This window comes from Antedon bifida, chromosome 7 (genome assembly GCF_963402885.1).
Source record: "Antedon bifida chromosome 7, ecAntBifi1.1, whole genome shotgun sequence".
NCBI lineage: Eukaryota > Metazoa > Echinodermata > Crinoidea > Comatulida > Antedonidae > Antedon > Antedon bifida.
The window spans coordinates 13,321,806-13,348,748 of record NC_136232.1 but is presented as its reverse complement, the minus strand read 5'-3'; the positions used below and the strand labels follow the sequence as shown (position 1 = coordinate 13,348,748).

Sequence of the window (26,943 nt, the reverse complement as noted above, 5' to 3'; positions counted from 1 at the left end):
TGAGTGAGTGCCTTGTGTTTCATGATGTCTCATAACTATAATAGTTCACTAGAATATCTCTATTTTTTTTTTACACTATATTTAATGAGGGTGATCCATCCAGCAATTGCTGATCATTATGGACCATTATGGACCCTCAGAGGTTCACAAGACAAACATATACACAAGATGCTCTACATAAACAGAGTCTTATTACAAGTCTTTGGGAGGGAAGTTGTAAGTTTGTCCTTAGAAAAAATCTTGACATTTGACAGGACTTGAACCCAGGACCATTGGAGTGGTAGCCAAGCATCATAATCACCAAGCCACAACTCCACTCTATCAATAATTCAAAATGGCCATCTAAATTACTTACAATAAAAGTAATTTATAATATATAAAACCTATGAACTCTTCATCATCTCTTATTTGAGTAAGTTTTTTCCCTCTTCCGAAGGGTAATTGACTGATAAAAATCATGCATCAACGATATGTACAGTGATATTTGGTTGATGCTTTCATTAAAAAACAAAAATATAATGACTTATGATGGATGATGGTGGCTTAAACAGAAAAAAAATGGAACGATTGAAAGAACAGTCAACAAGAAATGAAAATTGTGGAGATGTGATCCCTATTCATTTTTATAGGGTGTTTTCTATTTGTGATTTTGTCATTATTTTGATAGCATTTTTATCAATAAATATTTGATTTTTTTCTGACAGGTTCTTCAATATTAATAATTAATTTAATTTCATTGCAATGATAGAAATTACAATAAACTATGGCTGTAATTGCTCTAGTAATTCCTCAACTGTCTTTGGCAATGTGCCAATTAATGTAATTGTATAGCTTTTTTACCTGTCGTTCTTTGGCGATGTGCCAACTGATGCAAAACATGTTTTTCTCTCATTGAGTTGTTGTACTAAGTGTTTGATTATTTATAGAATGTACATACTGCATGCGAATTTAATGTAATCAATCCTCATTTGAATTTCTTCTTACATATTATTAGACTGTCTTGTAATTTACTATGGATTTATGACAGAATTATATAGGCATGCAATAACATATACTATCTTAAGGCAAATTTAGAAAGATGGTCACAATATGTAAATTCACTGTACTGACAAGGGTAGACAATCGAATGTAAAATAAGTACATGATGTATTTAATGCCAAAGCTTGGTTCCCACTAGGATGCAATGTAAGGGTGAAGCACAACGCAATAATTTGACCAATCACGACATGAAGAATCATACAAACTGTCGCTTGTGATTGGCTAACTCACTTGCATTGCGTTGTATGCTCTTGCGTTACATCTAAATGGGATGTAACCTTTACCTGAATCACAGATTCCTCACCCTCAAATCTTAAGTCATTTTCATGATGCCAAACAATGTTTGACTCCTCTCCCCACAAACAAAAACACCTTTTTTTAAGATTTTAAATCTTAATATGTCAAATAAAACAAGATCCACAGAACGATTTAGATAAGATAAAACAAGGGTAAGTCATCAGTCAAGACAGACATATTTTACATTTTGATCTACAAAGAATCCAAATATGATCAAATAAAAAAAGATTTAATTTATTTCTTTTTATTCGGAGTTATCCTTGTTTTATTTTATCTGAAATTATTCAGTTGGATCTTCTGGTATTACTTGTCAGTACAGTGATGTTTGTGTTTCCTCTATCTAAATCTGTCACTCCCTTCCATACACAAGAAAATAATGCAATTAATGTACAGTAATTTATAGAAAACAAGTGATTCATAGATTAATTTTCTTGTGTTGGGCGGAGTATGTTTACAACTTATTGCTTGTTGTTGTGTCATTAACTTGTATTATACTCTATGTTTACTGTGTTCTTCATGTGCTCCGTTTACATCTTCCCTTCTACAGATAATCCAGAATTCTTTAGCATGTATGTATCATAAAACCTAAAACAAGAATGTTCAACAAACTAAAAGGTTTGCGAGATTCTGTCAGTCGCAAAGGTATTGTTAGGAGGATTAGTCAACGCAAGATCAAGAACCGTCGTAATAAGCATGAAGATTTTGAGATAGATGACAATGATCTGTGAGTTCCTAATGCCTGATTATTGACTTGTGTTTACATCATTTGAATGCACTAACATTGCACTGTTCCTATTAACACCTTCATTTTCTTTGTTTTTATTTCTTACTAACAATTAATTGTTTGTTGTCTTTTGTGTTTTATAAAAGACATATACAGTCAGGGAAAAATGGCAAAAGGCTTCCTACTTTCTATGAGTTTTATCAGATAATCTATATTGTTATAACTCTTTTAACATGAATAAAGTACTGACTTTGCTATTTTCCCCTAGCTGTATTGATAGATTCATATCATAAACTGAATACACAAACCAACAAGGCTATTGTTGGTTTATCCAGGTAAGCTAGGCACGAAATACACTCAAGATTTTCCACATTTTGATTTTGTTATAAGGTAACAAAATTGAATTTTACTATATTAATTTACTGTATAAAAATAATAACTCAGTTTTTCATATAATACAAAATTTAAAAATTATTAATTAAAACACAGAGAAAATTAAAATACAACCCAGTAAAAAATATTTATTTGAATGGCCTGGTACTAATAATTTTTCCAAATTTTAATTTTCAATTATACCAAACGGGAGTGATGGTCTCCAAATGCCCCTCAATTATATTCTCAATTAAAAAAAAAAAACTCTTAGGGCGCGTTTATACAACACGCTATTACACGCATATTCAACACGCCTACGAGAAGTGTGTTGTATAACACCGAAGAGATTCCGTGTAATGAGATTTTAATTGCAAAAAAGGCTACTTGGCTGAATCCTAAAATTTTGTGGATTCCCGGTTGCTGTTGGCGTGTTGGAAGTGTCCTCATGGTATTGTTTTGACCTCTCGTTAAATATAAGTATGTGCTGTGAAAATGTTGACCAAATATAGTAGATAATTGTGCTTTTTTTGCATATTTTAATCGATTTAGCACTTAACATTAACGCTAATCAAATGTTGGCATAATTTGGCAAAATGTAGCATAGTTTTATCCTAATTTTAAAACATTTTTTTTTTCTAATTTCAAAATCAGATTTAAAAAATCAATAACTGAATAAACTAAATTTTAAACTAAATTTTAAACGAAATCATCCTTTATTAAAATCCTTAATAAACTCATATTAATTCATAATGCATACGAGTATATATACAGTTAGGATTATGAACCAAGGTATAACACGGTATTACGATTTAATGTATAACTGCAATGTTTTTGTGGGGTTGACCTCGGCCCGTGCAACACGCCAAAAATTAAAGACGTGTTCAAATTTAGGGTGTTGTATAAACACAGCCTTAGTTTCACATTGGAGGTTGGACATTTTTTTTTGCTATTAGCTATTTTTTGACAATTAAAAATAGCGATATTTAATTACAATGGATAATTTTAAAAAAAACAACTGCTCTACTTTTTGTTATTTTGATTTCAAATTTATTTAAAAAAAATTGAAACCAGTTCCAGTTTAATATGAACATTATTTTTAATAAAGTACTAATTACGGTAATAGTAAAAATATCTGGAGGCTCCGTGAAAATAACCAATGTATTTACTTGACATTTTACTGCCTTTAAAGAAATGATGTAAGTAACAATATAGATGTAATAATATAAGTGGGCGTAATAAATGCAGTAGGATGAATAGTATCAATATTATATGAATATGAAATTATCCCGGATTAATCGGGTGATTTCCCTATGAAATATGAACGATGAAGAATATTAATCCTTTATAATTTGAGGAAATTTCCTGAAATCGTAATGAATAAACCAGTACTGTTCACACTTGCAACAAGTTTAATGAGATTAACAGAACTATCTGAACAATGACTAATGACTATAAAAACATATTTTGATGAAACAAAACACTGCACTTCAGTAGTTTGAATTATGAAATGAAACATATTTTAATCATCAAACAATTTATATTTAATTACTTCCTGGTATGAGGTAATGCTGTCAAAGGAATGTAAAATATGAAACAAATATGCTTTAATTTTAATGTCTATTTGGTGTTTATAGCTTACCTGGATAAATAGAAAATTGCCTATACACTTCTGATGGAGAGCTACAATGCAAAAATGTTAAATGGTCCCTGAACATTGCTCCTAGATAATAGAATAGTCCAACAACCATGATGTTAAATGTGAGAATATACTACCATCTTAATTTCTTTTCATAATATATATATATGTCGGTATATCTTTATTACAAAAAAGTCAAATGACACAAACAGCCGATGGCTGAAACCGTAGTCGTACATTATAAATATAAATATAAAATCATGATAAAAACAGGTAAAATATAAATACTTAAAAAAGCAGATCATCAAAAAAACATTACAAAACATTAACTTCATTTAACAGTCTAGCCATAGTAGGAACAGGTGATTTCTTAAATCGCTCAGTTCTGCCAAACGGTATACGAAGGAGGGGGCGAGACCGAAGGCCGACATCAAGTTCGCGACAATGAGGGAGCATATTCCGAAATATGTCAGAGGCAAGAAGTTTCTCACCAAAAGACAACACCAGACCCACCCTCCTCGTCGCAAGCGATGGGAGACCGGCGTAAACTACAAAATACCAATATATTCTTAAATTAATCAGGAATAAATATGTTTGATTAAATGTTTGATTGTAGATTTGTGTTGCATGTATGTTGTACTGTATGTATTTTTCTCAATATATGTGTTGTTTTTGTGTGATGCATCCAATTAACCTTTTCATGAACAAAATGGTCATCTAATTGTAATCATTATATCGCTTATGGGTGTGGTCAGACAGAATACATTCATTATAAGCTATGGTTTAAAGTCTTTATCCATGAAATTACAAAGCAGGTTTTATGGCAGTGACATGGCTATAGATTATGTTATTTTAAAGCTTTAATATTAACACTTCAGCCACCGGTTTCCTGAAAGTATGGCACACCCATTTTATTTTGTTCATCTCGTACTGTACTACCCCAAATTCTATATTTCACTTCTAATAATGTTCTTTAATTTGAGGTCCAATTATGTTTCTTAATGCTTTGTATGTTTTGTGATCGCTGTATTGTCATGATGTCTCTCATTTCATATCTTTTTTATTTCTAACTGGTAAAATAATTGTTTCCAATGACTTTAATCTATGTATTATTTTATTTGTGAATGATTCTGATTGTAATTTCAAGAGGGCTCACTATATATTATTATTAGTAAAGAATCATAAATGAAAAATAATGCTTTTGAAATTTAATGTTTACAATCATAGTTCAGCTTAAACTGTTTCATTTTCATTCTCACTGCTAAATCATGTTTATATTGACTTTATTATTATTATCATTGTTTATTCATAATTGATGAAAAGATGTTTATCTTTTCATTTTCCATCTAACCTTTTGTTTTATTTACACATCATTTTATGATAAAAGTCACATTTAAATTTCTTTTTTGTTTGCTTAATAAAAGTGATAATTTTGTTTTTTATTTCATGGTCATCTTTTGATTGCATTTATAGGACAATTAAGTATGTTCAAGTTTTAATTATTATAAAAAATAATATAAATATTTTTGTTTGCTGCTTTTGGATCTACAAAATATAAGCCACTAACATATCTATAAATTATCTCTTACATTTAATTTGTCTATTGTATTTTATTGATTAAGTGTTTTAGTATTTCATCTTTATAACTTTGTATTGATCCAGGAAGATACTAGAATACTAATCAATATATTATTGACTGACAATCTTCTTCAATAACAACAACTTATTATTCTAACTAACATTCCTTTTTATTTCAATCTTTATTAATTTCAATGTATTTTGTTCTGTAAACTCCATAACAATTTGCTTTCTGATTCGTACTTGTTTCTCTGAATTTGTTTATTTTGGCGATACAGAATCCACTAACTTATTTTAATTATATTATAGTTTATACAGTACTGAACATACACTAATAATTTCAAGTAAACAAACAAGTACTATATCATGCCATCTGTGATACCATAAAAACATTTAGGAAGAGAGACCCATAACAGTTATCTAACACGGAAATTCATCTAACAATTATTTATCAAGAATTGTTTGTCTTGTATGTATATTGTTTTTCTACCCATTCTTTCCATTGTGAAGTATATTCCTTTTGAAGTAATTGAAAATAAATAGAAGAACATATAAACACTCAATTCTGCATGTATTTTTAAAGAGATAATGTAATTTATTGGCTAAAAAATAAAGTCACAAAATTCCTCATACATAAAAATTTTGTTGTGTAAAAGTTTCATTTTGAATCATCAATATTGAATGCAAAAACAATAAATATCTTTAAAATAATAAATTATAAACATTTTGTTTGGTGGAAAACTTTCATTTGACCTTTTACGACCTTTGAAGGGTTAACTGAAAGAGCAAAAATCCACCCCCATGTGATTTAATTTTATACATTTGTTTTATGGTACAGTACAAGCATTCACTGTACATGCCTGTGTATATACCCATTGAGTTGTTAAAGAAGGTGGTCTGAGACATGTTATTATAAGAAATACTGTATTTATTAAATCTGTTCCCTGGTTTAAAAGAAACAAAGACAAAATGCTTAATTATAAACAACTGTGTATTTCCAAGAAATTGTTACAGAAACCACAGACCTTAATTAATACTACAATAGGTCCATGCAGAAACAATTCTACCTCATCAATCTAAAATTTGTTTTTCTAGTATAGAACAATAAGTTCATTATTTAAAACAGCAGTTTATTGTTGTTATTTATTAATATTGCTAAACATTAACAATAAATGTCAATAAACACAAATTAAAAAACAAAGGATTGATTATTATATTGTTTTGCCTTCCTTTATGGAATGATGCACAACTATTTCATTATCAATTTTGGTTTTAATATCTTGTGTATTTAATAATTTTGAAATAAACAAACTTAATCAACAATAAACAAATAGAATAAACATTTCAGGACAGGATTTTAAGAAGACAAAAAATAGATAATTTTATTGAAAATGATTCTTCCAAAGTATTGATGTCCTTTGTAAATTCTGTTTTGAAACTATATGCTGTAATAACCATTTTTTCTGCTTGATTTGCGTGACCGATGCATTTCAAGACGTTAGACCCGCTCCTACCAACTGTAAAAATCAATGAATATCAAATACCTGCTAACTTACTATATACCGGTACCAGGTAAAGTAACATTTGTATAGGGGAAACATACCACTAAAATAAATCTAAAATAAACAGAAATAAGTACGGGTATACCAGTAATTTTGCATTGAATAATGATGAGAGAATAGGTTGTTTTAAATATGTGCGAATTGTAGAATTACTTTAATTATTATGTTAATTTAAATTTAATTTAAATTCAGTGCCATTTGTAGAATTTGTAATTTGGGTGCATACAACACCCATTGTGAGAAGATGGTAGAGGCATATTGGCCGCCACAACAAGTTGATTTCCCAGTGCGATAAGTCAACAACGTCGCGTGGCAAAAATCCTCAAAAAAGCTGAAAGCTGAGCGTGAATTAGAGCGTGAATTAGAGCGTATAAATTATCACCATTTTATATCACTTTTTCGTTAGATAGGTGACAAGTGACACTTGATGCGAAATTGACCAATCAAATTGTAAGAATACAATCAAGGTGTGTTATAAATGTCAAAATGTATTCTGTAGATATCCTGCACAGTGTTCATTACGCGTAAAAAAAACATATTTTTGTTATGATACAGGTCTTCTTGTTTCAAATCACCATTACTCTATGGGCCTGTTTCTGCTGCAACTGCTCAAAATACGGTATAAAAATACGGTATAAAATACGGTATTTTTTATACCGTATTTGTCAGTACCCCGTTTCTGCTAACAATACTTCTTGGGTGGTCGTGTTAAATTTCATCCTTTTTACCCAAATTGCCATTCATTTATTTGGTCGATAATTAAAAGTCGCAATAAAGGAAGTTTTACGCCTCACTTTCAACAGGCTAGCCCTAGTGATAGAGATGTTGTGAGAGCACAGAAAACATCGTAATGGGGACAAGTAATTCGTTCCCTCCCCGAGTTATTGTCTTTTGCAATGTTGTACTGCTTTTGCAGGCTCTTCAGCTTTGAGTTTACTTGCTTTGGAGACAAGTCTATTCCGTACTCCTGCTTTATTTGTTTAGAAATGTCTTTATAAATGTGGTTGTCCCTTTTATTACCTTTTAGTTGGCCGGACATTTAACTTCCCCTCCTTCCCCACACCCCTTTTCCCCACACAGATTTATATAGTAAATACTGTGACGTCTTCGCTCCATATTTTCGCCGAATATATCTATACACGTGTGTAAAACAGCTCACAGCGACAGAAAATAAAAACACGATGTTGACCTCATGTCGCAGGTCAAAAAATATACGGTATTTTTTATTGGCAGCAGAAAAGGGTACAAAAAATACGGTATAAATTTGTAAATACCGTATTTTATCCACAAATTTTGTGGGGAAAATACGGTATACAAAATACGGTATTTTTTTTATGAGCGCAGTTTCTGCTGCCAAAAAAATACGGTATAAATACGGTATTCAAAAAATACCGTATAAAATACGGTATTTTCTTGGCAGCAGAAACAGGGCCTAAGATACTTGTAACAGCTTGTCTGTTTCACTACATGTTTTATATTTTCTCTTTGATAATAATTCTTGTTATTATTTTCTAACATACTGAATATACTAGCCTAATATGGTGTGCTGTATATTAATAAAATGACTTAATGTATTTATCAGTTTCTATGTCTGCTTGCATTTCTCTACATGTCTATAAAAAGTTATAATATTTGAAATTTAAAATTTGTATTGTTTATTAATAGATAATGTAATTACTAACTATAAAGTGTTCAATTTCATTATTCGATTTTTTTAAAATTTATTAATTGTTGACTACTTAATTTGTCTAACAAGTTTTTATGTTTTTTAATTTAAAATTTACAGTCAAGATTAGAATAGAATAATAATAGATGTCAAACAATAATTAATGTCGCTCCCACGCAAAAGTGTGTAACTGTGAAAACTACAAAACATTTGGTTTGGAAAAAATTATAGTACGGTAATTGATGTACATTTGAACTTCCCTGTTTATGGCCACTTATTCAATAGCATTTGATACCTCCTTAGAGCACCTGTGGATTCTTTTTGAATTTGAATTACATTTTGTATGATTCTTTACCTCCCAAATTTTTTTTTATGGAAACAGTCTATTACTGATCCAGTTGATCTTAATTAAAATGTAATTACAGTGCTTAAAGATGTATTGTCCCCGAAAAACATAAAAAATGAAGATTAATTAAATCAGACTTTGAATAGGTTATTTTTAGTTTTAATAAAGTTACTCACTTCCATAGAATAAACTTAAGCACGATAAGTAGATCCAATGATAATACAACAATTGATATCAGGAAAAGGAACACATTAGAAACAACTTAAAAACTAACATTAGTATCAATTATAATTGATTAGTACATGTTTGTTTTGATGTTAACATATTAAGTTTACTTTCTGTTTTAAATTTATTGTAAATATTTTTCATCACAAAACAAATAAGTCCTTATTGATAATAAAAACATTTAATAGAATACAGGTACTGTATTATTATTATTACTGTATACTAGAAAACATAGTCAATAGATGAAAGTTAGTAAAATCCCAAACTGTAGGGGGCAGTATTCATAATATTGTTAAATTTCATAACATTGTATAATTTACACTTAGTACATTAGTTTAATAAAGTCTACAAAAGTGTATTAAATTAATGTAAGTAAATGTTATAATATTAATAGAAAGGCAGTGATCGACAAAAATATTATATAACTAATACTAAGATTATATTCATTACACTTTGTTTTTTTTAAAATTAATATTATTTGATTATAAATTTATTATGGCCTACTACTGGGCAATTTAAGTAAATTTGAAATTATTTAATTCTTTGTTTTTTTGTATATTTTTTTCTTTGTTTACTATAAAAATCAATTGAACATATTGCAGGAAATAACTAAAGATGAGTTTTAGATAACAATGTATGCTTAATAAATAAATTTAATATATAAAAATAGACTTTGATACAAAAATTTATAACTAAAAAGCCTCAAATTTTTACTTAAATGAAACTAAAAGTTTAAAATATTAAATATAATATTAATATTAGATACAGTAAAGTTTCAATTTCATTCGATGTACTTTGACTGTGACTACTATCTCCATGTCATTACTATAATGTAGCTACTGTATTTCTGAAGTCTTGTTCTCAATAATCCGAGTGACCGGTCAGTTTGACCAGACTAATTTCAGTACCAAATTGCTTTTTATAACTTTCCTACTTTTCCAAGTTGCACAGTACCGAAGAATGACTGAGATAGTTTAATTGAGCTGTCCAATGCGAACATCAGAGGTTGGTTTTAAACTAACCAAGTCATATAGTGCCCTCAATAGTTGATTTTATGACTATTGGTATTTGTTGCTCTCGGTAAAACTAACTAAGGCAGTGCCAATGAACAGGCATTTCCGACTGAAATGCCTAGTTTGACCAACATTGAATGTGGCTTAACAAACATACAGATATTTAATATAATATCTTAACAGTTGCTATGTTATTCATGATTTGTTTGTTCACTAATTTCCTAAAATGAGTAAAAGAAGTATGTCAGTATAAATGCTCCTTTCCCACTCCCCCCCTCCCCTTTTTTGCAATTTCAACACGAGTGTGTTAATGTGTTCTTATAACAATGTCTATAGTTATATTAAATTTAAACTGTTATTTCTTGGAAGTGTATCTTAACTTATTTCTTAGTGTAGGAGTTAAGTACTAAATTACCTGTGTAAGGTCATTTGATTATGTTGATTGAGCAATGCTTTGTGTTGCCTCTATTCAAGATGCCCTGCCTGTGAATAGAGATGAGAAACCTCTATTGTTAAACATAACAATAGCCATTCCTTAAGTATACTTTGCTGAGGGTAGCCTAGCAAACTGGCGCACATTTCACACTTCTCATTGACTTTGCTCTCTGCTTGTGTCAAATGTAGGGAATTTCACGGTGCTTATGTTACATCATTTCAAGTGTACTTCAAAATAGTTGTATATTGTTCCTTATTAATTAGATGGATGTTTAATTTGACCTTTGGATTTTGATAAAACTGTTTTTTTATCATTCAAATTGTATTTTTTGATTCTACAGACTCCTTGCTGAGGGATATACATTGGTGTTAGAGGGGACTGATCAACGCTGGGAGAAACTCACTGAAAATCTACTGGATATTATCGTAAACTGTGTAAACAATGGCGTGCCAACAGTATATCGTGTCATTGGTTCTGACATGGACCAAATCATTATTGATGTTCATATAGAAATACCAGGTGGGTGATCATGAATTTGTTTGATTTAACTTAAAATTGATTATTTGGAAACACTCAATAGGAAAAAGACCAACAGCTTATATCTAGTGGGCGTTTCTTCAGTGGTGCAGAAAAAATACAGTTAGGGGAAAAATTCCTCCGAGGCAATTACCCTTATAATGTAGTGGTTTTTGCTTTTTTTCTGATTTCCCAATAACCGAATATACTGTAGCTGGGGCAATATATCAAGAGAAATTCACAGCCTCCAACACGCACTCCTTTGATCTTTAGCCTGGTCCCGACAAATCCTCCAACACCTGCACTGTGTAATGTGGCAGCTAGATGGCCTGCATCCAATAATCATAGGAAACAAATTGTAGAAATTCAAGTTTCAACTGGATTGCACAGAAATGCTTTTGCTCTATAAAATAGTAAACTGAATATTTTTTTTTAAATAATAGAATAATAATTGTCTCTAATCTGCCTCTGAAATCAAATTTGTACAGATCTCCTTCTTTGTTCACAAACTTTTATTGAAAAGCAAGTTTTTTGAAATTATGGTGTTTTTGGTGTTTTTTTTTTATTCAGTTTCTGTATGTCTCCTGTACATTTTAGACAACAGGTTGGCTTTGCATAGATTGTTTTGTATATTTAATGAAAAAAAAAATTTATTATAATACAATCGCAATACTGTATTGAAGGTGAAGTTTTTCACTAAATGTTATCTAATAATATAACTATACTAATATAATATTGTAACATTGTGTGTTTACATACCAGGAAATACAATTAAAATGTATTTTGTGATACGATGACAATCGAAAGAAAATTATCCATATAGATTTTATAATTATTGGATACTGATACTCTATGGAACATATGGAATAGTGGTTATAGTTTGTTTCTTTGTTTTCTGTCTGTGTTAGCTAATAACAGTTTGGTCTCCAACTGTTACACTTGGATGCAAATATCAAAGTATGCAAGGAAAATATATTACAAAAACATATATCCATAGTTATTATTGAACCATTAACCTTTAGAGATATAGCGAAATCGGGAAGCGTAGAAAACACATACATATGAAATATATTGAAACCAATAGCAAACATGCCTTGGGGTCGTCAGTGGAGTTAATGTGTATTTTGTGTTCATATGATATCAGTATCTTCAATATTGCTTTATTAGCATATTGGTTGGTGGTGATGATGATAGAGGAATTTAAGGTAAGAATGTATTACATTGATAGCATCCATCACAAGTTTAATTTCAGGTGGTAACAGTAACACATGTTTTAATATTTTACTATAGTACAGTATTAGCATTTAGCATTTTGCTATTTGGAGTTACAGTTGCTTTTAGAAACAATAGGTTGAGATCGGTAGAATTGATTTCAGTTCGTATGGTATTTCAGCTTTAGAAAAATTAGGTGTATACCCAATTTTTAACCAATGCAATGATTTTAATTGTTTTTAATAAATTAATTATTATGTATTACAGTATGGCTTTAACATTTTTGAGCTACATTATAAAGAATTGGAATTGCCTCTTTGTATGAATTACATTATTATAATTATAAATATAGGAGTACAGTGTTTGGAAATATAGTGTCTTTCTGAAAATCTTGAAATTGAAACTGAAATTGCTGTTTAATGTTTGTGAATGTGATTTATCAAAAATAATGTTTATAATTTAAGTCAATGATGTTTGCTTTAAGTAAGTTTTCAAAATACCCTAAGCAAATTGTTTTTCTTAAATTATACTATAGATTACAAAATCGATTCCATAAGATAGAAAATACTACTGTAGTTTGATAAATAAAGCGTCACTTAAGCATTTCTTAAATATCTTTACTTTTAAAGCGAAAAGATTAATAAATTCTGGTCCTGTTTGGAAAATCTTAAGTTCCTTTACTATTTCCATCTTTTAATTGTAAAAATAATCTTATGGATAAGCGGCATAGTGCAATTGTTAATACAGTATACAGTGAGTCAGCTAGGCCTAAGTATAAATGATAATATAGTTCGTGACTGTGATATTAATATGGGCTAATTGTTTTCTGTGAAGTCAAATATGATCAATGCATAGGATTAAAAGTGCTTTGAAAATTGGAATTAACTAATGAATTTTCGTAATCTTGGTGTTCATCATTTACTGTATATGTGCAAGTAGCCTGGTGGTACAGCACAGGTGGTTTATTGTTAATCCACATTCTAATCTCAATAGTACATCACATTTGTTACATTGAATGTATTTAATCTGTGCCTTAACATTCTGATGAACTATGTGATTAAAACATAAACCTGATTCCAATTTATCAAATGGAAGTCATTACTAACACATTCTGATGAAAATGTGTCGATTATTACGCAGAATATTCTAATTAGTCTTTAATCAATATTTATTAAAACACATCTAAAGTCTACAATGCATCGTAAATTGGTATTGAAAATTTTAGAAATTACAGCACTTATCACTGTTTATCACAAGGTCAAGTTTTTGCACATGTGCACTTTGTATAGCTCTCACGCAAAGTGGTTAATGCATTTTTCACGTCCAACTTACACTTAGATTGTCCAACAAAAACTCTTCAATAGAAGCATTCTGTTTTAGTTGTATTATAGCTTTAGGAAATTCGGACTAGATCAATGAAATTGTGGATTTACTGGGATCATTTAAAGAGTTATCGTAGTCGTTGAAAAAAATACTTTTATCTGAAAAGTAGTTTAATGTAAGTATCGAGCATTTAAATCTTCAGGTTCAACATTTTAGAGTCTTGATTTTTATTTATTTTTTTTTTATTACTCAATATATTGTAATCAATTTTATATGCTGTTGTATATCGGGAAAACAAATTGAAATATTTAAATGTCATTACAGTATATTGCGACTAATAATAATTTGTTTTAATTTATTATTTTATTATTTCCTTTAATTTTCAACAGATTCTCGGTACTGTATTTAGATTTGTTCATAGGCAAATTCTGTAATACAGCATCTTATGTGTTTTACATGCAACGCCTGTATCCTACCATACGGTAGATGTAAGCTTATCCTTAACCTACACATCCATGATGCATTATCACATGCATGTAATACACATGAGATGAGCTGTATTATAGAATTTGTCCCTTGAAAGTGGACTAATGTTGTCATATGTGCATATGTTATTCAGCACTGAGAATCTGGTGGATTTTTTTGCCCATAATACTTTACATTATTCCTTCCCCTACTACCTAGCCATGATCTTTATCCTTGGGATTCTCCATGACCGACATTTTCCCAGGGTTGTACATTATGATTTTATATATAACCTGCTTAGGTGAGTGTCCGCACACCAGATGTATTGGTGTTTAACAGCATTATCATACGTCACACTGCAGCTACACCACATGCATGATTATCAATAGATTCCCACACCGATCTCATAACGATTCGCATGTAAATTGAATCTTTGTCATCAAAATTGATTTCAATTGAGCTAGATATTGCATTACAAGTTCAATCAGTGATTTCATCAGTTCTGCTCGCCATTCTCTGTATATATATGCGGTAGGCGAGGATGCATCTATATTTACTGTCATTATCTATAATTTAATTTCATGAAGGTATTTAAATTGTTATTTTTGTTTCGTCAACCAATTTTGAAATAGGAATACTGAGACTAGAGTATTATACAATATTCTATACATATAATATTACAGGTAGGCCTACTATATTTTTCACAAACTGGATGGAGGATGATGGCATATTGTAAGTATTGTCCTTGGATATAAAGGATATCAAATTTTTAGATATAAAATTTAAAGTGTTACTGTACTCAACAAAGTACTGTAAACGCTTACTGTTGACAAATCTGTCATATCCACAATTCAATTTAAGCATTTTTTAACCTTCGTTTTCTGAAGCTTAGCAATTATCATTTTTTTAATTATCTTATTTTAGTTGATATTCAGTCTCCTTTTTCATGTTAAAATCTTCTTTTAAAATGTTATAGTTTTCTTATATTTAAATTCACACATTTCATTATGTGCCATTTTGTGTTTAAAGCCTGTATAAGAATGCTTTTCTGTTTTTGTGGTGTAGTATCATTGTGCAATATGCAATTCTTTTTTTTAATGTAAAATTAGATATATACTATGTTTGATCATTGATAAATTCCAGTTACTTTGTATATATTTCTATTGTTTAAATGTATACCACCAACTTGATAGGTGATAATGAATACAGTAGCTTCCTGGTTGCGACATCATTTTGAAAGATTCTATCTTTTAATTAATTATTTATAAACTTCCTAATTGTATTACTCACACTCAAACTACAGTTATCAGTTTCATTGTATATTTACTGTATATGCCTGTATGGTTTTATCTTTGACAAAGGTGAATAAAATAAATAATAGAAAGGAATCTAATAAATTCTAATCTGACTTCGGTAATTGCATTTTTTACTGTTCACAAAATTGCATTTTTGAAATGTATATACATTATGCTCTATATAACACAAATATATGTTTTATCAGACCCACAAAATGTAACAGCCCAAATTCAGAGACAGATCCATGGGTAAGGGAGGTCGGTTTCGAGATATCTTTCAAGATACGCAGACATCCTATAGACCACTGCTACTTTCGTAGTATAATCCAAATTCCGATTGGATAGCAACTTTTTAACACTCTGATAATTTAAATTGCTTTGTAAGTAATAAAAAAGTATAAACAAATACAGAGTACATGACATGAAAGTGTAATTTTAGGAAACAGTCTATAGTTTATAATAAGTGTAATCTAAATTGAGTAATTTGTGATATTTGATCTATTGATACGGTAAACATAAACGGTCATTTTAACTTGTACTCAATACATCTAACTGTAGAATAGACTGATATTATTTGTCATCAGTATAAAAACCAATAAAATCAATAATCAGAATAATAAGCAAACATATCAGATCCATTTTAAACAAATGGTCTGTTGTACAGTATGCACGTTGACAGCATACTCGTGTGGGCTCAGCTGGTAACTATAGATGCTCAGATGATGATATGCACACTTTCTCATTTTCCCTGGGATGATAATTTATCAACCATGAATTAATTTAGTTTTCATATTGCATTGTGTATTGCATATTAGCCTTCCAGGCATTTTTTTTCAGTTCATTTTCATAAAAGGCAAATGTATGTAATGTAACTTTTTGCACTGTACTTGTAAACTTCAACACAGCTGTGGTTACTACTTGACCATACTGTAGGTTTATTACTATTGCAGTAGTTAGTACGATGATACCAAGATTTAACAGCGGCATTAGACTTACAATAGCAGTGATTTTACCAAGACCATGGCAGGCAGTAGTCCAATTAACCATTGGTCTGGGTTAATTTAACACTTTTTTGGACTAATTAAGCTAGCGATGATTATTATTTTGACCAAATTATGACAAGAAATTTATTGATAGACACTATTTAATTTCAATATGAAATCTTAATTTATTATTTTATAGTAGTATACAGTACTCCTGGGTGGAAATATTTACAGAGCTTATTTTTATGTTTTCAACATTAGGTGCAACATGAGACAATTAACCATAGCCACTTCAATCAATTAGTTTCAACCAATCACCTGTGGTTCAACAGACATAGCCACACAATTCCATTCATTCTATGAATAATACTTTGTTATCAAAGGAAAATTGTCTATAATTTCCTACCCCCACTAAAGGTAACCACATACATCTGTGAACATTTCAGGCCAATATTCCACATTGAAATCATCAAAATGATGCCAAACACATTCCTCTTACCAGATTTTAATCTAACCCATGATAAAACATTTAGCCTAGGACAACCCAAACATACCATTCAATTCATCTTTTTCAAGCTGATAAGGAACATCAAATAGTTTATCCATCTGTTGAGAGTTGAACCTGTAGAAAACCAACAAAAGGATGAATATAGTCTGTGTATTTATCATTACAGTGTAAAGCGCGAAGATAATACATTGTACTTAAATTATTCTAAAAGCGTGAAAAACCATTTACATGGTAATAAAAAAATCACATTAGTTTGATTGTTGGTGATTTACTACTGTTGTGGATTTTTTAAATGACATTTTGAAATTCTTTGTCCACAGGTACGCAGTTGGAAAAGAAAAGTGAGTGTTTTATACAGTGGAGAGATTTAAATGTTGGTGGCGCTTGGGGTTTGAACTTTGTATCGCCGGAGGAAGCCGATCATTTTATTACACTTTGCAAGGTAAGATTTTAAATAGAATATAATAATAATTATTTTGTTGTGTCCTTTACTGCAGTATAGTCCCAGGCAGCCTGGCTATAACATGTGTGGAAGGAGGTGAGATTATACTCTGAATGTACACTAGGCGTACAAAAGTGTCCAATTTAGCTTAAATAGGGGGTGGGATTATACAGGAACATAGGATTATACTCGGTCATATACGGTGTCAGAAAGTACAGTATAGGTATTGTATGTGATGTCATTATTACATAAAATATACAAATATTTTATTGTGTATTCTGAAGCCTTTGCACTACACTTCAACAACAATAAATCATTGTTCTCTTTCAAACAAATGTCCATATTTTACAAAAGCACTTTAATTTCATGCTTTATTTTGTTTATGTAACTGAGTAGCTTCATTTATTTTAATTCGACAGTACCATAGAACCCCTCCTCTATTCAGAGGGGGAACCCATATCAAGGGGATATTCCTGTGAAATGAACATGGGCAAATACAGTATATATTAACACTATTGGCAACCTCAGAGGAAAAAATGAATACTCTATTTTTTTCTGAACTCAAGAGTAAATTGATTGGATTGTGTAATAATGAAGTATTATCAAATGCTTTTTAAAAATAATTTATTTAAAAAATAAAATGACTTTTAACTAAAGAATTTTAGAACATACATAAGCCAAGATTTTTGAATGCCAGTATTGCTCCAAGATGTTAAATATTATTCTTCGAATGAATAAAAAAAGTATTTTTTAGGCAAGATTTATTGTAAAATAGGCGTTAAAATTGTGGTCTTTGTATTTTTTATATAATACACTATCGAACAAGAATGATATTCAGTACTCGTACTCGTAACTTAGCATGTGTAATTAGCACGCATGATCGCTGTGCGTGAACAGATGCATATTTCTAGTAGTATAACTGAATCCTTTGGGACTATCGCAGATCTTATGCTTATTTCGTTCAAACCAATAAATTGAGAAATTATAGCTAAGCAAACACTGCAGTATAAATTAAGACCTAAATGTATGCAGGTGTGGATTCTAGAAAACCCACCAATGTCGAACATACTACTAGACTAATTAGTACCGAAATGGAGGCTTAGCCATTTGAATTAATAATAAACATTAAACAAAATACTATGAATACTATGATCACATAAACGCTTTTAGTCAAATAAGCTATAATAGTGCTAGCTTGTACAGTTTTTTTCTGCTAAGCACGCCAGTTGAATAAGCACAGCGATTGGTATTAAGTTACTGTGATAATATGGTAAAGCAGTACGATACATTAATCTAGTAATATCTTATTAAGCTTAATCAAAAGCTGTTTGGTAAAGTATTATTGAAAACTCCAGAAACACAACTTTATTTTAATTTGAATCTATAAATTGCCCAAATACTCGACTCGACTCCTAGAAACCACCAAAGTAAAGACACAGTACACAAGTACTGTATGTACTCCACTGAAATCTAAATATAAGTATATAAGTATTTATAGGTAATGCGATACCATGATCAATATTGGAATCCTAAATCGCAATCAGTTTTATTTGAAAAGAAAACATAACACACTTTATATTAAACTTAACTTACAGTATTTTAGAGGTAGGCTACAGTATCTAGTAAAGTTTGCCATTTTTAGAACATAAATTAGAAAGGAAATAAAAGCTATTTTCAAACTCATAGACTTAATATTTATAATCTTAACGCAAGGTAAAGCGGTAATCCATGGCGTTCATAATCAAGGTGTTCAGACACAATGAATAACTTTCCTACTGCCTATCATGGAAATTCTGTCGCCAACATCGATCATGTGTTCATTGGCTGTCATTAAAATTACTGATGCATCACAACATAGCGTTTTTTAATTTGCCCTCTCCTACCAGTCCTGTCTAGTTTCGTTCTCCTCCTACCTGTCCTCTCCTACCTATCCAGGTGACAGGCGTAACAGAGCTGTTTTACCCTAAATCCACATACTAGTTGAGAGTCTACATACTGAAACATTTACTTTTTAGCCAGAAGTTTGAAGATAGCAAGTAACCGGGTAGTAAATTTTATAGAATGCATATAATATTTAATTATACCAACAGAATCTTAAGCATGAAACACTTTGACTACTGTAATTGTAATTATCAACAGACATTTTGTAGTTTATTTGGACTAATTGTGAATTGACACATTGATGAATTCTGTAACTAAAAATACTGTAGGGAACACAAACCAAAATCTTTGTTTCTGAGGTAAAAGCTGTTCTCAGAAATATTATTATTTTAACTTTTCTATAAGTTGTCTAATACTGTACCACTTGACTTTAAGTCATTGGTGGAAGGTCTTTATTTTGTGTTACCATAGTGATGCTTCATATCTCCATAGTCATGCTAAACAAAGATATGTTTGACTTACTTCCCTCAACCTACTTACTAGTGTACTCAGTAGTCCATATAATTACTGAAAACTATGAGGTAAATGGGGTGAAGGAGGTTGAGGGAGTTAGGGAGAAGTGGAAGAGGGAAGGAAGATAGATAGATAAACTATGAAACTGTATTTCACTCTCTCATGGACCAATACTCAAAGCATGTCCTCCATAGGCCTACTGTACATCATATTAGTGTTGTGCCTTTGATTAAGTTTTTGAACATTCCGTTTCTGCAACATTGTAAAAGCTAAACTTGTGGACGTATTATATGAACCACAACCATACCTATACCTGGCTATCTCATCAGTCGATTTATTCCTGTATTTCTTCAATTTTGGTTGTGGTTTTATTAAATTAGAAGGTATTGATAAGTTGATATTGCAAATCCTTTGAAAAGAGAAGTATGGACAATACACTAGATTAGCTTAAGCGTTTTACAATACTTTATTGAGTAGAATAAAAATGTATAGATTTTAATAGATAGCAAAAGTTGTTTCAGTTTTGTAATGTAATGTCGTAATGTATAAAAAGCTGACCAATTATGGTGTTTAATGTTTGTTGTGAAGCTTTCATTCTCTAATTAATGTATTAGAATCGATTATAAAACATTCGAGACAGTCACACAAACAATACATACTGGATAGCATTAGTAGGGCAGAGGTGTTAACTGTAAAATGTACAGTAAGTATTTATTGTTTTAATATCTATCGATAAATTGTAAAATTAAATTATTTTTAGTTTCATTATTATATTCAATGTCTTTTATTAATGTTGGAGGACTTTCTGCACGGCAAACTTAACAATAAGACTGGACATCATATGGGTTTGCAGCCGACTCCCCTCATATAATTCTTTGACATCAGTCATCTACAGTTAGTTAAGGACTTTAAAGTATTGGTCACATCAATCTTCCATGTGCACTATCTTTCAAGTATGAGTTGACCTATAGATCATTAATGAACAGTCAAATATGGTCATATTGCTTCAGAAGGAAATGATAGCTGGCAATTTTAATCTCGTTTAAATCTATAATTAAATAAATATCATTTCCAGAGGGTACTCACACTGTCCCTATATTGAGGAAAGAAAATAGGTGAAAGATGTCACATGACTCTCAAGGGAGAAACATTTATTTCAATTTATTCTGCCAAATTTACTCAAGAAAAAGAGATGTTTAGGTTTAATAGGAATAGGAAATGTGACATTCTGCTATATTGCTCACATTAACTAATTAAATGTCAACATATTATAATATCTCTTGGTATGTTGTCCAGCACTTCAATATCCTCTGTATAATTTGAATTCCTTACATCATCCTGTTAATTTAACGCATATGTTACCATATTGCACGGCGACATTCTCACAAGGACATACATATAATATTAGCTTTTGCTGACAGTTTTCTGTTTAATATCGATACAATTTATATAAAATAAAATGTTTGATATCGCAATATACTTTTTCAAAGAATTGGTAATATTTCATATAAGTTGAAATTTCTTTATAATGTATTTCTGTTGTCATAATTATGCTATAATTATGTAGAAATGTGGCCGGTTCATTAATACTGAAGAATTAAAGCCTTTTATTAAATGTTCTAATTGCAATTTCATTTTTATGACGCTGTGCAGTAGCTACTGTAATAACAGCAACATTTTTTTTTCATTTTTCACGACACGCCACTAGGATACGTGTCTACTGAGTAAAAAAGTACTTCTGCACATGCTAAGAAACATACATATAGGCATGCGCAGTAAAGTCATTCTGAGCATGCTCACAAACAAGAACATGCGCAGAATGTCTGTTAGGCTGAATAGCTGCATATGATGCGTAGATGTAAAGTAATTCTGAGCATGCTCAGAAACATAAACATGCGCAATGTCCGTTAATGCTCAATAGCTGCATAGATGTAATGCATGGATGTAAAGTAATTTGGCACATGCTCAGAACCACCATTACCGTAATATCTATAGCTGCGTCATGAAAATGAAGAACATAATAATCATTATAATTTAATGTCTACTATCATACACTTACAATAAGTAACAACAATGAAGACATAAAACTCACATTTAATGCAGAGAACATTTTGATTATTTTTAAATTTTTATTGGCAATAACTACTGATCAATCTGAATTTGGAGCCAGAAACATAGGTTTGTATTGCGTTATTGTTATACAATTTTATGCGTACCAATAAGGTGGTATTGTGGACTAAGCATTTGGCTTTGCTACACTGGCGAAAATGTTCCCTGATTTGTTCATGTTTGTTCAAGTTATCCTGCTGGAAAAGATATTTAATTATAGATTTAAACGAGATTAAAATTGCCAGCTATCATTTCCTTCTGAAGCAATATGACCATATTTGACTGATCATTAATGATCTATAGGCCTATAACTGCCAGACATAAATAGACATTAATAGCAGTATAAGTTTTATATACTGTATGTATTTATTATTTTCCCCCCTGAAAAATGTTTTTGTTAAATACGCCATTTTAATACCACATAATAGTTATTAGCTTTGGATCGAAACATAATTATTTACCTGAAAAAAACTGTGAGTTTTTGGTTGAATTTAACTGGTTTTTTTAACTCTTTATAAGTGACAAAAATATTTTTTTAGTTTTTTCTACAAAAGTGATTTTTAAAACTGCAAAATGAACTATTCAAAGTCTTTCTTTTTTACCGTTCATTTTTCATGTTTTGGGGGCATCTTTAAAATATCATACTCATAGAACAATTACCCACGAATCCATGTCAATGATGATTAAGCAGGGTCTTCTTACACCCTTCCCATTGTTTATTCAGAAATATCTTTTGTACCAGGAACAGTGTTATTTTGTTCCTCTTATGTTCCTAAATTTCTTTTAGACTGGACACCACGGTAACACATCAAACATGCTACTTTTAAATTTAAAGATAAAACAAATTGTGATGGATTCCTACCTAATAATTAGGGCAAGATGAGACTCTTTCCTGTCTATTATTACCATGAACTAGTCCTATCAAAATGTGGTATTTTTTAATGAGGAATCACCTGGTCTTCAGTAAAAACTGTAAACTTTACTCCATTTGGTTTTTTTTAGCACACCAGCAGCCACTGTCACCAACATACGTCATTCCAAGATAACCTCTGTGTAATACCTGGAAATGAAATAGTTTAAACAAATAATGAGTAATCTTGATCAATTGTATTTATAATATAATAATTTATTTTTTTATTTTGAATTGAATAATTTAATTTCATTAATAATATTTTTTGTAACATTCATATTTTTTTTTAAATTTGAATGTTTTATGTATATTATTATTATGTAAAATCTTTGAGCATTTTTTAGAGGAAGAATAAAATTCATCTAAATTGTCATCCCCAAAAGCGCATCATCACTATGTCTCTTACAGATAATTATCATCAGATTTGAAATGTGTTAATGGACACCCCATTTTGTATTGCCATCATCAAACCTACAGTTTGCATACTACTACTCTCCCTTGGGTCCCTGTTATAGTTTATGTTGTGACATACTGTAGAATAATTATTAAACACTTTTACTGACAAGTGTTTCAGTATATACTGTAGGCCGTACTTTTTCATTTATTTTAATTATGCACCATATACTAATGAGTAAGCCATTATTTTAAAATAATGTTTGTATTTATTTTGTTTTAAATTATTTACTGACAAACTATAATTTTCCAAACTAATGTACACATTATCATTATGTATGTGTTTTTTTTTTTACTTTAATGTATTTTTGTTTGTTTTATTGTTCGTAATGGTTTTTAGGGGACATTTATACGAGGGACAAGTTTAGAGTTTTGAATGTGTAATGGTAACATGTATAATCAAGTAAATGACACCTATATGAAAAAATACAACACAATTAATATCAAGAAGTGATAAAATAGAGTAAAAAGTGAATCAAAATGCTTGGTAGATTGTAGAACAGTCAATGAATTCTACTGTACTACAACTAGAAATATTTTGAAATAAATGTTTAAAAAAATAAATAAATACAATATTGTGTGTATAACATTTGGTGGGGTGTTAATTCGTGAGGAAAAATAAACGCTCCAGGGCATTTATTCGAGGGATTCGGTATATTACTGAGTGACAAAAATATAATTTTCCAAGCTAGACCTTTTACACTTCAATATATTATTGATTAATGTACAGTATGGTATGGCTACTGTATGTATGCCAATTTCAAACATATCCTCCTTATATCTCAATAAAATTACATAGTACATTTATAATTTCTTTGCTAAGTACTGGATTACATCCTCAACTAATACTTTATGTCCATTTGGGAAATGAGGTAGGTAGACGGATGTTGTACAGGAAAGGGAAAGCCAGATAGTAATCAGGTCCTATTGCAGAGGTTTAGTAACCTTTTGTATGACCTGGTATTAAGTCGGCCAGATATTGAATAGTTTCTCAGGTGTGATTAATATCTCACCTAACGATCTTGTGTATACTGGAATAGATAGTGCAGATAGAATCATAGTGTGAGTATCCAACCCTTATCATTATCTCCATTATTTTATTATAAATGCGATTATAAATATTGTTAACATAATAACTGCTTGTGTATTTAAATTTAGTTCCTAGTTCTTTAATTGGTTATTTCATCTAAACGGTAGTCGTTATTTGTGTTCGCCACTCCGTACCACGTTTTTTAGCGAATATGTGTATAGGTCCGTGTGAAAGGTCTTGTTTCTCTATGAATGTAATTGGTTATATTTTTGTTTAAAGATATTTATTTAGATACTATTTGTTTAAACTATTTTGTGTGAACAATTACTGAATACTGAATACTGAAATGCTTTATTTGTCCATCATACAATAACAACAGAAATTCTTTTTGAAGATTGACAATTATTAGTACAATAATAAATAGATATACAATATAATATATTATATACACACACATAATTGCACAAAAAAATATAAGTTATGAAACACGGTGTAAAAATGACTAGGTATTAAAATTGAATAGGATTCAGGAGATTAAAATAGTTTAAAACAGCTTTAACAGGATAAAAAAACAGCTTTAAAAGGATTCAAACCATTAGAATGTTCCTAAAACCTTTACAATTTATAAATTGTCTTTTTAAATTGCTAAAATTAGACCTAAGTCTATCCTCAGAATTTTTCAATGTTTATGTTTTTTTTCTAGTTTCTAAAACTACTTTGTATTTTCCCTTAATTTCTAAATTGACATGAATTTATTTCAGCCTACATAGCTAGAAGGTTTCTACTACATTTAAGTGGGTAAAGTGTACATTTTATAGTACACATATTTGCTCAATTTTACTAGCTCAATTTTGTTCAATAAAAAGATTGAACTGATGTTTGATCTCTATTTTATGAGAAATAGTAGAGTGAGAAATAATAAAATATTAATATTTTATAATAATAATTATTATATTATTATTATTGAAGTACCTGTATAGGTTTAGTTGTATTTGAATCAGATAGGCCAATACAATTGTACCTCCTAGTGGAATAGAATCTGAGCTATTGTCTGTTTGTGGGAATTTTTTTTTTAATTTGACGGTTAGTAAGATGTGTAACCCATTTACCCACCAGACCCAAACCGTTTTATTATTTTAAATGAAAGTGGGTAGGGTGTTTTTTTGTGTAAATGTGCTTTTTAGGTAACTATGGAAATAACAATAGCAGAGGTCATAATTGAAGTGTTAAGTTTGATTTCAGAAAAATAGGTATCATTCTAGTCTTTTTATATTATAATGTTTTTCCCATGGTAATTGTAATGTCTGTCAGTAATTTTTTCAGTATTTTGATTGCACAGTATATTGTATTTTAAGCATTGATTTATTTGTATAATGTTGTTATTTATTTCCATACTTTATTAAAATAATGGAATGTAGCATGTTAAATTACTTTTTGTTTAAATGTTTTTTTATTTACACTGTAGATGTATTACTTAATATCCAATTCTATTCAATTTTATATTAAAACCAAGAAGTACTGTATAGTATAACTACATAGTTAGTATTTTGCCAGTACAATTTAAATTTGTTTTCATTGTGTGAGCCTCTACATTTTTTTCAAAGATGAATATTCAATGATATTGTACAATATAAACAAACAATCAATCAAAAATGAAAATACATATATTACATGAAGATTTCACTTGAAGTGTTATAACACATGGTGTCTCATGCACTTGTACAGTAGACTGTGAGGCCATAAATATATAATAAAATTAGATTTAATATCTCACGATCTCTATCATTATAATTATAATTTCCACTGATTAATTCTAATCTAACCATTATATTTTTTTTTTCTTTAATAGTAATACCTAAGTTTAATTTTTACCAGTTGGCCATACAGTAACTTAAAGTTTTTAAAGCACCTTTTTTTTGGTCTACATCCACACATTTGTATAATGACAATACTAGTTTTATATTATTGATTTGTTAAATTTTAAATAATAAACAAAATTCATTTACTACTTTTACCGTCGTTTTGGAAAAAGCAATAAAAAAACTGAATATTGAATATATTAAATTTTTAGATAGTAGGCCTGGTTTCCACCTTTTAGAGTTCTTCTATAGAGTGAGTTTACATATAGTATTTGCTTGTTATGCATCTTGCATTCAAAATAGACAAGATAATTAGAATAATGATGCTGGTAGTTATAAACAAAAGTCATTAAGAATAAAAGGTCATTTCTTTAGTCTTGGAAGAAAGCTTTGTAAGTCCAGTTCAGGGGAATATTCTGCTAGTTCATGACGTAGTCTTTAATCGACCTACTGTACACATGTCTGTTTTTTTTAGCTAATTGTTGGTGTTAACATTGGAGACATCTTTTTTCTTTTTGCTATAAAAAAAAATCACCTATTTTACAGAGGTT

The 26,943-nt window shown here is 29.9% G+C and overlaps 1 protein-coding gene across 3 annotated transcripts in view; it reads left to right on the top strand.

The window, feature by feature from the left end:
- Positions 1 to 26,943, top strand: part of LOC144849171 (protein still life, isoforms C/SIF type 2-like) — a 71,347-nt gene that overhangs the window by 14,270 nt on the left and 30,134 nt on the right. For all 3 annotated transcript variants that reach the window (XM_078706196.1, XM_078706194.1, XM_078706195.1), the window contains exons 2-4: positions 1,883 to 2,059; positions 11,234 to 11,412; positions 17,516 to 17,637. In XM_078706196.1, the coding sequence (XP_078562322.1) occupies positions 1,932 to 2,059; positions 11,234 to 11,412; positions 17,516 to 17,637 (429 nt within the window). In that variant the 5' untranslated portion in view covers positions 1,883 to 1,931. The remainder of the gene's footprint in view (positions 1 to 1,882; positions 2,060 to 11,233; positions 11,413 to 17,515; positions 17,638 to 26,943) is intronic.